At 42.1% G+C, this 13444-nt stretch overlaps 1 protein-coding gene across 7 annotated transcripts in view; it reads right to left on the reverse strand.

The window, feature by feature from the left end:
• NTM (neurotrimin) overlaps nucleotides 1–13444 on the reverse strand; it is a 1007340-nt gene that overhangs the window by 128389 nt on the left and 865507 nt on the right. For all 7 annotated transcript variants that reach the window (XM_088800814.1, XM_074321816.2, XM_074321817.2 and 4 more), the window contains one exon: nucleotides 4749–4874. In XM_088800814.1, coding sequence (XP_088656940.1) covers nucleotides 4749–4874 — 126 coding nt within the window. The remainder of the gene's footprint in view (nucleotides 1–4748; nucleotides 4875–13444) is intronic.

The raw sequence follows: 13444 nt of genomic DNA on the forward strand, positions 1-13444 counted from the left end.
ATAAATTTAAGGAAAGGCTTGAAGATCCTGTGAAGACCGGAGAGAATGTCCTAGAGACTCACCAGCAGAATTTAAGCAGAAAACACACCAGGTCTCAACTGCAACATCAAAGTGGAGGAGGATTCCTCATGAATCAGGATGAAGTCTTTGAACTGGCAGAATAGACATGCTCCTTTGGGGCCCTGGCACATACAAGCGCTTGTTCACTGAATCAACAAGTATTTATTGGATGCTTTGTAGGTGCTGAGCATTGTGCTAGGAGGCGAGGAATCAAAGATGAGTGAGATGCAGGCCGTTGTCTCAAAGAATTCATGAATTAGAGATCAGGGCCTGTCTTTGAACAGCTCACTGGACCTTACTGAGCCTCAATCAATATCTGGGTACAAGGCGTTCTTTCAGTAGCCTCAGTGAGGTTTTTATTTTCAGTGTTTTATTTAATAGGTGACAGATGGAGGTAGGTGCACCCAAGAGGGGAACTCCGTTAGGACACTCAGCGATCCCTGATTCCATCTGTATAGTGGAACCCACATATCACTGATCATATTCATGCCTTCACCTGAATTTTATGCTGGGCTCCCTGGAACGTGACAATATAGGCATGTCAGCCCTCTCTCTAAAGGTCTTACAATCCAACAGAAACTGTAAACAGAAAACTTGGGTTTTGAGAATACTTTTCTATGAAGAGTGAGGTCCTAAAAAGCATCCTTTAGAATGCACTTTAAAAAAGATGGTTTTTCTGTTTACTTAGGGAAGACCCAGAGGAATTGAGAACACTAAAGGTATTCTTTTGGAGATAGAAAGACTAGAGCTTAAGGGCCGTGCTAAAATAAATTCTTGTGTGCCTAGAAGAGGACAAAACACAAAGCACAGAGTCATGAATGGGGAATGTGTCTAAAGGAGACTGGACACACTGATGGTATGCTGGCACCGGGGGTAGCACGCTAACGTTTACCCAGAATGTGGTGAAGAAGCCTCACAACACATTCATGCAGATTGAGGTGGATTTTAGTGTGAGACAGTGAGATGGGGGTGCTTCCTTCTGAAAACACCAAGGCCCATGTCGGTGCAAACATCACCTACACATTCCAAACCAGGTATGCAGGTGAGGGCAGGTGTCTTTACAAAGCGAGTGTACTTTCTCCTTAAACTCTTGGGAGTATTAAGTCCATGTGGGGAACTAAAAAGGCACACAAACAGTAATAATAGGTGGAAAACTCCTCACAATCAATGGCAATGCAGAGAGGTAGCTTAGGAGGCCTCACCTCCCTCTCCATCTTGGATATGGCAACTGGCATTTTTTTTTTTTTTTTTTTTTAAATCTGAAGTAAAGTGCTAGGCAGAAAAAGTTAAGGCAAGTCCGCTCCACTCCCTTCCTACCAGACAGTCACTCCTAGCTTCTGTGTATTGAAAGGCACGAGCCACTACTAATAAAATGATGGTTAACATTTCTGCATTCCTTTGCCACATGAAATGTGGTCAAGACTGGAAATGCACATTCTAAAGTGGTTTAGCTTATTGCAAGTAGCAACAGATGAGTTATGATGGAGGAAACTACGATTATTCAGAAATGTACAGAACAAACACATCAGTCTGGAGAGAGAACATTCAATGAAGCCATCAGGTTGCCAAAAGTGCTCAGCGTCGATCAGCTGTCCATTCAAGGGTTTGGTGGACGTGTGCTTAAGAATGATCTCGATTGAGACATGATCAGCCCACACAGAACGGGACAAAGGATGACAGTGGCTCTTTCCCTCTGGAACCTTTGCTAAGGTGCAGCATATCTTGTTCTCCGAGGCACATCAACTCTGTCCTAACTTGTTTAAAATGAGCATCCTTAGGAAATACTTAGTGGGAAAGATGAAGATCTGACCGCTAAGGGTCTCCAGCTTCAGCTCAGATTTGGCAGCAGCCCAACGCCATCTCTGATCTCCAAATAATTAGTCACTGGGAAAACGGTACCCTGGTGAGTCCCCAGGTAATTACTTACTGCTTGGCATGTCTCATCAGTTTGGATCTGAGAGAGCGAATCTGGACCAGGGATCTGGAAAAATTGTTCATCTAAATTACTCTGATCCACAGGTAGATTCTGATAATCCTGCTCTTCTCTCCTTGATCCATCTCCTGTTTCCATAGCAGCTAAAACCCCAGTAAAATGGAAGCATCTGGCCCACGCTCAGGTAGTGTCCCCTGGGGAAATGAGACGGCTAGATGGCCACAAAATGGGGAGGGAGACTCTAAACACAACAGTGTTAACTTCAGGAGGATGAACAGAAGAGGGCTCCAACACCAGAAGGGTGAGAAGAGAGAGTAAAAAAAAAAAGAGAGGGAGAGAAATGTGGAATGAAATTAGATTAAAGCAGAAATATTCAGAAGGCTGTGAGAGAAAGGGAAAGCAAAGAACAAAAGGAAAAAGCACAAAAGGGCAAGACAGAAGGAGAAGAACTACAGAGAAGAACACAAAACAAAACAAAAAAACACCTAGAGAAGGACACAGAGCTGAAGGGCCAGAGGGGAAAATGAGAAAGGACATCAAACAGGAGACAGGGTGAGATCTGTGAGAGGGATGGGTGCAATGCCTCTTGACATAAGGCAAAGCAAGTCTACCTGGGATGATAAATGTCCTGCCGATTCTAAAGGCACAGACCACCCTGGCACCCAGTAGCACTGGGGACTCAGTGTTAAGCAGTGATGAATGGCATGCACCATAGTGTTAGAAAGTCCGTGCATTTGGATGGCCCCTCCTTTGGATGTACCCCAGGCCCACATTCCATCATGAATGATCTCATTCACAGCTGACGCTGCCTCCCAGATTTTAGGCCAGGCCACACTTAAAATCATTTCAAATCAGGAGACTGGCAGAGACATGAGTAGCTCTCTGATCCTTCTGTATCAGGAATGGCCGGCATGGTATAACTCCCAGGAATTTAGGCTAAACACAGTGAAAATCTCATGCCTGCTCTGAGGACCTCTATCAGGGCAAATTGTCACTGTCTGAGAGAGCAAATTTGGTATCTGGGGCCCATTCCTAGCCCTAAACTGGTTTTTTAATGTGCAAGTACAGGGGACACTGCCATGCATTGCCACCTTCAGGAACAGAGGATGTCTGCCTCATGGGGTGAACATACTGCTGGGGGACAGCTCTCAGCGGCAACCTTATGGGGACTGTCTCATATGCAGAGAGATGCCTGGCTCAAGGTCATGGCCTTCCTGGGGAAAGCCCAAATTCAGAGACTGACTGTTGTGTTGGAATGAAAGGCCAGCCTCCTCACTTCAATTGAGCATTTCTGAAGGGTCCTCCTAGCTTCAGAACTCCCCATAAGGTCAGTTAAGATATTCCACTGGACTGCACTGCAGCTCAGCTTCTCCACCTGCCCAACTCTCTTCCTTGCCTTCCACAGGGTGGATTCTAAGACCATCTCAAATAAACTTCTTGCATGCCAATCACCTTCTTAGGGTCTGCCTTTGGAGGACCCGACATGCAACACCCAGCAAACAGCTTCCACTATGATGCCTTTAAAATCCTTAAATCTTCACTACTCAGCAATACACACACCTACATACATAGATGCATATGTAAATATATATTATATGAATATATATTAACCGGCAATAATCAGTGAAATTAAGGTTCTTTATTTATGTCTCTGCTCAAATGTCACCTTTTCAAAGGCTTTCCCTGACCAAATCTTGTATCTTTCTGTCACTGTTCTATGTTCTCATCCTTATCACCACCTCACATTGTATACTCAGTTTTTTGGTCATTTTTCTCATGAGAATGTGAGCAGAAACTTGTATGTTTTTATTTGTATATCCTCAGTGATTAGAAGTATGTCTATATCAGGGGTGTCCAAACTTTTTTCAATGTTTTTCACCAAGGGCCCTATGCAGTAAAATACACAAACAGTCGGGCCACTCACTCGAGGTGAAGTAAGTATTGCCTCACCTGGTTTATTTAAGTAAACTAAATATATTTTTGGAATTTGCTGCGGGCCAATTAAAAATGGATTGTGGGCCGCAGTTGGCCCGTGGGCCGCAGTTTGGACACCCCTGGTCTAGACTATTGCAAACACTCAATAGATACTGAAGAACACATAATTTAATACACCTTGAATAAAAGCCAGCTTAATGGTCAATGGTATCTACCTTAAATTCTAAAGGTTTAATGTTCAATCCATGAAAGCACAAAACAACACTTAGTCTGGTCTATACAACGTATAGATATTTAGACAAAGTAAATTTTGCAGTTTAGTTATCTAGGATAAAACAGCAGCAAAACTACCAAACAACTAATGGACTAGAGACCAGATGTTTGGCAACGTTGAAGAAGCACAAAATTGGAAATTTTCCTTTTGGAGATACGGCCATTCAAAGCTTTCATTCATCATTGTGTGCTTGTGTGGTCTGTCTCTTAAAACAACCAGCTGAACAATAACACCAAAGATAATTGTCCCAACATCAAATATGGCCAGTGAAGTTCTCCCAGAATATTTTACCACCATTTCATCCACCAACAACTGGGATTCAGTCCCAGAGATTGGAGAGATCCTCAAGTCCGAGTGCTGACATCTTCGAGCATATGCCTGTCTTGCAGAGAACACGAAGTTCTCTGCAGGGCCACGTACATTGTTATCAGACTACCAAGAATGCAGGACCCTTTGCATGTAGTCACCACCTCCATCACCTCCTAGTCACGGCCAGCAATCCTCCCAGTTCCTCTAATGACATGATACACCAAACTGCTCTCTTACCTTTGGGGGAGATATGTCTCCAGGTAACCGTAGGCTCTGGTCTACCCGTGGCTATGCAGGTGAGGCTGATATTGTTCCCTTCATTAATGGAGATATCTGAAGAAATCTCTACAATTTTGGGAGATACTGTGGAGACAAAACAGATAGAAAGAAAATGAAAATCCTGCTGAAATGCTTCTTTGTGTCTTAAAATAATAGCAGGCAGAATAGCCCAGGGACTGAAATACAGGGACTACAGGATGAAAAATTAGAGGAATTATCCTAAACACAAAAGAAGCATCTTACCTTGAATTTCGCTTCTATTTCCTGCTATTGAAACACAAAGTCAGGGAGTCCACATGGAAATGGATTCCACTGCAACACTGCAATACCTAGTCTAGCCTCCACGCTCTTCCTGTCTGCACTCTCACCCCCACCCACGCCGACACATATACACAAGTCATTCTCCACATTGCATTCAGAGTCACTTTATATAATGCAATTCTGATTATATCACGCCTCTGCCTAAATACTTCCATTTGTTCCCTATTGTCTGCCTGATAACATCCACGTACTTTATCTTAGCATAGCAGGCCGTTCAGAATCAAGCATCAACTTATGTTTCCACTGATACGGCCAGTGATTCCACCTCAGCGTATCCCCATGTCATCCCGAACACATCATGTCCTTCCTGGTCATCAAGCCCTTTGGATCTATATTGTTCCTTATGTCCTTCCTAGAAAACGCTCAGTCATCCTTTAAGGTCCAAATCAAATGCCACTTGGTTGCAGCTTTGCCTACCCCAACTCTTCTCTGCATAACTGTAATTGATCCCTGTTTCTCATCCCTGTCCCCAGAGGACATTACACAGGCCTGATGGTGAGTCATGAGGAAGGTTGGTAAGCCAGAACATACTTGGTCTTTCCTCTCTCCATTGTCTAAATCAATCTCCCAAGGAGGTGAGGGGTTCATTTTAATTGGCAAACTTGGGGATAGGACCCCACACTTCATTCAGTCTTCTGTTTTGGAGCCCAGCTTCCCTTAGAAAGCTATGCTCTGTTGTGCTTCTCCTCAGGCAGGGGCAGTGTCTCACGGGCACGTATATACCACACAACACAGCAGCAGTTGCCTGTGGGCACCTGTCTCATTTTGGGATTCAGAGTTAGGAGCTAATTGTTGTTGCATATGTAAGTCTAACTCTCCAGTATCATTTTCAAAACTAGTGAATGTGATATTTACTTCACGTAGGACTATTCATTTGTCTTGTCAGCCAGTTGGCTTGTAAGGTTAGAGTGTCATTTATTAGGCTTCCCAAACTCCAGTTCCTGGCACTTATCCCACTGTGTTATGGTTATTTGCTTGGCATCCCTCCCCAATAGACCACGAGCTGTTTGACAGGCCGAGCCACAACTTACTTATATCTATATCCATAGTAAAACCTCAACAAGCATTTATAGGATGCAATTATAATGGTTGGATGTTCAAGAGAACCACCTTCCCAACCTGCTACATGTTTGTAGCAACCTTGGAATTGGATCATGAATACACACTATCTCAGTTCTGCTGACACTGGTTTTAACTCATTACTTCTTCGCAAATTAAGTGGCCCCTCCATCCAGCTCTTTTAGGTTTCTTCATGTTAGTTTCTTTCCTTGAATAAGCACTTTTCTCAGCCACCACACTGTGTGAACCCCAGGTTACATCATCCAACCAACTAATAATGTCTTCTGTCTTGTTGGAGATCCCAGGAAAGCTGACCATCAACCTTGTTCCCTGTTCCAAGGCTAGAGTGCAATCCTCACACCAAAATCAGATTGGCTGGAAATTTCACTGCTCATCTGTCCTCTACCTTAACCATTAATCAATCACTCCTAATTGTGTTGGATTTCCTCCTTCACAAAAAGGGAGTATCATGCAGAAATCTCCCCCTTAGTCTTTGTTCCTTTCTTTTTTTTTTTTTTTTTTTTTTTTTAATTAAATTTATTGGGGTGACAATTGTTAGTAAAGTTACATAGATTTCAGGTGTACAATTCTGTATTACATCATCTATAAATCCCATGGTGTGTTCACCACCCAGAGTCAGTTCTCCTTCCATCACCATATGTTTGATCCCCTTTACCCTCATCTACCACGCCCCTCTCCCGTCTTCTTAAAGTTTTCTTCCATTTCTTTCCCACATTCCACACACCTGGAAACACTCATTAATAACCATACATTGCACTTTGTTTCCTTATCCTCATGCCCTTGATGCTGATTGGATCGCTTAGACTCTTCTCCCCAACTATCTGTACCTATTGGAATTGGTCCAGGCCTGGTTGCAGTAGCACCCCGCCCATAAGGTCTTTCAGGTGATCTCCAGAAGGCTGTGACTGTTCCTTCCTGGGGATCCCATAACTTCCTCTAAAGCATTCAAAATAAACTCACTGACGTTACAGTTGTCTCATTTTTCTTCTATGCTATGACTTAACTGAATATAAGATATGAGCAAGAGCCTTATTTATTTAAAAAAAATGTTTTCATGTCCTGAATAGGATGTCTTCCATAAAGTAAGTACCAATTAATCATTTTTAGATTTAAATTCACATTGAGTTTCAGATAGAGAGGCGGTGTGTGTGTGTGTGTGAGTGTGTGTGTGTGTGTGTGTGTGCACAATTGCATGCACACTTACCTGCACTCTCACAGGTACTTGGTAGGACAGAAACAATGGAGAATCAATGTGGTGAGGGGTGAGGAGTGACCACTGGCTCTACAATCTAAGACTTTTAAGACATCACATTGCAATGTTTGGCTATATCATTTAAAAGCTAGATTGAATCTTCCAGGACAGAAAGATAATTGATAAGTTAACGATTGAAAAGTTGATTTGCTGACTGAAGGATCCAAATTTCTAAACTCTCTTAGTTCTAAAGTCATTTACACTAGATGCATTTTATTCACAGAGTTTTAGCTGGACGGTTCACTCCTTGAACCACCACTTCCCCACCCCATACATTTTCCTGGCCCTTGCTCCTGTCCATCCTTGGCACCCATACAGCCTTGCTTGCTTCCTGGAGGACAGGCTGCCTGCAGAATGACTGTACTGGCCTTGTAGGCAGTGCTTCAACTGCGCAGGTAAGTAATTTATTGATCTGTAAAGCACTTCGAGATGCTCTCCAAGGGATTATGTCACACCAACGCCATGCAATAAAATAAAAAATGATGGACTTTGTGAACACAGGGTGATTTAAGGTTTGTAGCTGGAAGTGTGCTTAAAGTACATTTTAAGTGGAAATCAGGTCAGGTAATGAATTACTCTTGCTTTGGAAGGGCTTACTGGGAGTTCATTTTCCTGGCTTCTTACATGATAGCTAATCTGCTAATCATACACTAGAGAACAATGGACAGTCCCCAAGTAGAATAGAAGGTGGTTTGGGCCAGAGCTGTCAGCACAGTAAGTATATTAAATGATACAATCACACCTCAAGCTTAGAAGAATCATCTAGAATTGTCTCCCTCCAGTTGTACTTGGAAGGTATCCAACTCATGAAGTCAAGTTGGTGAAATGCTTGCTGTACTTTCAATCCTGTCTAAGAGTGTAACTTGAAGGTGGAAAATTGTCCCTGGATAAGTTTGAAAGGCAGACCATTCCTGGTATAGAGCTGAGGTGGTTTGACTAGAGGTGCAATCCCAACTCTCAGAACTAAAGCGGCATTGTGCCTAAGATGCTGCGGGAGTAGTGTTATTTTCTGGTTGGCAACTTCTAGCACAATGTCGGTATTTAAACTTAAATCGAATTGATAAGGACGCACTATGGTCTTACCTCATCTATGTTCATACGGAAGTTTTGAACCACTAAGACTGGGTTACTTACATTGTTAGACTTTTCCACGGATCCGTTCTGCATCTTACCTCTTTTCATCATGCAGGCTGTTAGAAACATACTGGGATTGCTTTGGTTGTTTTTGTTCACCCACTCATTCATTCGTTCACTCACTCATCCACTCATTTGTTAATTTATCAACGTTCATCGATTATTTTCATATACCAGCTTTGTGTTTGGCACTAAGGACATAACACTAAAAAGGACAAAGTCCCTCTCCCCAAGGGGTTCACAATCTAGAGATGTAACAACAGGTACAGAAGCATATCCTTTTAACGTATTGTGACATACGAGAAGGATAAATAAAGTGTTAAAGTACTGCAAAGGGGAGACATCTAAGTCAGCCTGGAAAAGGGTGCCATGGAAGTCTTCTTGGGTATGTGACACTAAACTAAGCCCTAGAAGATAAGAAAAGTTAACTCTGGGGAGAAGAAGAAAGACATACTAGGCAAAGAAGACATCACACACACACACACACACACACACACACACACACACACAGGCATAATCGTTAATGGAAGAATAGTTGCTAATAGAGGCTAGACCAAAAGTCATTCAACAAACATTTCATTAAATGTTCATTACACTTCCTATGTACACAGCTGTGTGTTAGCTATATCAATGGCATGTAGAAATATACATTTTTTCTTGGCCTTCCACGAACTTGCCATCTCTTTGTGGAAACAGTGCATATAAGTATCCCAGAAAGTTGAATAACAAAACAAAATCTGTCACAAGATTGCATGTGATTAAATGTTAAATGCAGGGTACCACAACTAAGTTCTATGAGTTAGTAAGAGGGAGAATCATAGTGACTAGGAGTCTCAGAGTGGCTTAACCTCAGATAGAGTCTTTTTTTGGATACTGACAAATGAGAAACAGTCATATAGGCAGAAAATGTGAAGCTGCTTCAAGTGGGGCAGTATTACATGGGCATCGATAGAAGGGAAGGCAGAAATCCATGATGTGTATGAAGACACAAAGCCTAGACCACAGGAGGCAATACAGAGTAGTTGTTGAGGTCCTGGCTCTACTACCGTGTTTCCCCAAAAATAAGACCGGGTCTTATATCAATTCTTGCTCCGAAAGATGCATTAGGGCTTATGTTTAGGGGATGTCATCCTGAAAAATCATGCTGGGCTTATTTTCCGGCTAGATCTTATTTTCGGGGAAACACGGTATGTTCAACTAGGTAAGCCTGGCAAATTTACTTCACCTCTCTGTGCCTTACTTCTTCATGTATGCAATGGAACTGACAATTACATATACCTCCGAGGGTTCTTTTGAAAATCTGAGGAGTAAGTTTATAAAACGCGCTTAGAGAAGTTCCTAGAAATACGAATTGTTCAATAAGTGAGTTTTATATTGTGTGTGTCTGGCAAATACATGGATGTAGTTTCAACACAGTTGGGCAGTCAATAAATTTTAACAGACTCAAGGAAGAATGTGATACAGATCAATGAGGTAAATGAGAGACAGATTATGGAGCAGCCTGAATGGGTAGTTCCTGGATTTTAACTCGATCCTACAGATAATAGCAAACATTTGAACATTTTTTAAAACACGAAATCCCATATATTTTTAAATGTAATTTAAGCAAAATAATCTGGTAATAATGTGTCAGAGTGAGTAGAACAGACAGAAACTGGAGTCAGAGATAATCAGCCTATATGAATGATATATAAAAGCGGCGTTAAACTGTTGGTTCCATAAGAATGGAAAGAAAAGGATGGATTTAAGAGCAATGCCAAGGAAAATGTGCTAGAATTGGATGATTGTCTGGATGTGGGAACTGGGAATATGGAGTCAAATATGAACAACATTTTGTTCAAAAGCAGCTGGGTGGCTGCACCAGCAGATCTCTGAAGTTATAAGGAGAACTACTCTTGGGGAGAGCATTAGTTTGATTACTTGGATTTTGTCTTACACATACTGATGGCGAGATGATACAGGGCATGAGGACAGACAGAGCGATTCTGTTAGCAGTTGGAGCTGTATCATCAAAAGTCTGGGATAAGGTCTGCTAAGAGTCCGTGGTGACTTAGAAAAACGCCATCAGCTTGTTTCCACAGACAGGCATGTGCTGTCTCTGTTGATGTGTGAGGTCTGAATCTAGAAAACACACACACGGAGACGAAGACCAAGAAGTGGTTAGGTTATGTTTGGGGAGAAAGGCAGCAGCCAGACTCTGGATACAGGTCCACATTTAATACAATATGTTAAGGTTGAATCTGGCTCTTATTGAATTTTAATTCAAATGTGTAAATAATTAAATAACATAATTATTAAAACAGTATTCTAGAGAACTTCACCACTCCTGGTTTAGCGTTCACTGCCCAGGTGTTAAGTTTTAATAATTATGTCATTAATAAATAGTGATTTGCTGTTTTTAGCACACAGTAGATATCCTATTAAATCCAAATTAAGATGCTTTATTAAGCACTGCACGGTCCTATGGGGCTGAGAATGCACATAAGCTGCTTGGACCCGGCTACTCTGCACGGCACATGCAGATCTATGCATCCCAGACGGCTTCCTTTGCTGCCAGCGGCACTTCTCCTGCCTCCTCTCTGTAGTGAGGATCTGAGACGTCCATGGCACTCGGTACAGTTTATGCAGCAAGGGCTGCAACATCACTATCGCCTTGGGACCTTAGTCTTTACAGAATTACAAGGACCAATCTGAAGCATCCTCAACTTTCCTGATTTCCAGAACTCACACAGGGACACTTGGGGCTGTCAATAGTCTGGTGCATGAGTATTTAATTTGGATCAGAAAACTCTTAAAGACACAACTAAGCTGATGTTGATTTGTGGCCTGATCCATCTTTTCATACTGGCCATTGTGGACCAAGGCACAGTCTAGTGCAAAGTTGAGTTATGCAAGTTTGAAGTTGAGTTACTCAACAGGCTGCAGCAAATTATGCTTGATCTAGGACCTCATTTTTCTCCTCCAGACTGAACAGAGATGAGTCTGTCACGAAGCGTGAAGATAAACTCTTTCTTTGGCTCCAAAGACCCTTTAAGAACCAGAGTCTGCCTCCCCCTCCACATCCGTCCCGTGTCACTCTCTTTTTCTCACTCCACTGACCTCCGTTTCTCTGGAAACACCTCAAACCATTCTTTGAGTTCGGTCCTTTCTGCTTGCCTTTCTCCCTGCTCTCCTTCTGGCTGGTTCTGTCTTATTCTGTCAATCTTAGCTCCTCTAGGAAGCCTTCCTTCATCACTTTTTCTAAAATAGAAGTCCCCCTACGAGACCATCGCATAACTGTCTGCTCTCTCAAATAAAATATAAGTGCCATTGGTTGTCTTGTTCACTGATGTGTTCGGCACATACCATAATGTCTGGCACAGTTTGTGTACAACAAATATTTTTTGAATGACTGAGAGAGTTTGCATGGGAATGCAAATAAATTGACATGAATGAATTTGCTCAAGATCCTTAAATAGCCCCCAAAGTCTCTCAGTTACCTATAATAATGTTGATAGTTACTATTTCTTAAATATCTGCTGTATAACAGGTGTTTTGCATATATTGCCTTTGCTTTATTTAACCCCTGCATTAATCCCATGAGTAGATATTATTTCTAAAGTAACTAACTGTCCTGGTTTACTGGAACTAAGGGGTTTCCCAAAACATGCGACTTTCAGTGCTGAAACCAGAAAAGTTTCAGGCATATGGGGAAGTGTTGGTCACCCTAATTATTTCCCTTCCTACATTTTATAAAGAGGATACTTATAATCAGAGAGGTCAAGAAACTTCTTGAAGGACATTCAGTTGAACATTGCAGAGTATTTTTTTTAATGAGGGATTATAAAATGAGGGTTAGAAAAATAAATGCACACAGAATCATGGATGCATACATAAAAAGATAAACAGAAACCAAACACACACACACACACAGACACACACATTTGTCCATGACAAATTAGTTTAGACAAATTATGAATCTCTGTTGTGCATTCGACATTTGATAAGGCACTTGACTCCGTTGATTGACTTAATCTCACAAGAAACCTATAAGGCAGTAATATTATTAATCCTATTTACAGATGAAAAAAACTAAGGCTTAGTGAAATTTTAGTGATTTGCTCAAGGTCACCCAGATGGTAAGTGTCAAAGTGGGACCTGAATATAGATTATGTGTGATCCTAACTGTCCTCTCTTCACACAGAGAGTTGAGTCCATAGAACCCAGATTCCCTGCACAGTGTCCTTTGGGTCTTGCTGACTCATCCACCCACGTGCAGACCTGTTACTCCTCCAGCATCCTCTCTGAAATCTCCATGTGAATAGCTGTACTCCCATAGTACAGCTAAGAAAGGGAGCCCTCGCTCTTCATTTCATATGGTGTTCTTTTCCGTCAGAAAAGTGGTGGGAGGTTTCATCAGTATATTTTTTGGACCTCCCACATTTGCATAAATATCTCTTTCTCCTCCCACTCCATCACCAGCACTTCCTAACCATCGTCCTCCCTCCCGTTCCTCTTCCTCTCAGTGTACGTTGCAGCAGAGAGCTGGAGCCTTCCAGGAGGGCTTCTATCTGAGGCAGCGCTGTAGCTGCCAGGTGTTCCAAGCTGTCTCTGTTCCAGAGAAATAATCAATTAAACCCACTGCTGAGTCCACTGAGCAAGGTATTTACTTGGTTTATTTTGACTGTGAAGACTAATCACTCAGTTCTTCCTTCTGTTCTTCATTGTTTTCCTTCCTTCTTTCCTTCCTTCCATCTTTCCTTCTTCTTTCTTTACAACAGAAGCATTTGTATGGCCAAATGCATATTCCAGTCCTGTGGGATCTGTGGCATCACTTTTGATAAGAACCCTAAACTTTGCATCCGCAGGCCAGGTATTAAACCCAGAC

Source organism: Rhinolophus sinicus, chromosome 9 (genome assembly GCF_057876585.1).
Source record: "Rhinolophus sinicus isolate RSI-liver-muscle chromosome 9, RSI-T2T, whole genome shotgun sequence".
In the NCBI taxonomy this organism is placed as follows: Eukaryota; Metazoa; Chordata; class Mammalia; order Chiroptera; family Rhinolophidae; genus Rhinolophus; species Rhinolophus sinicus.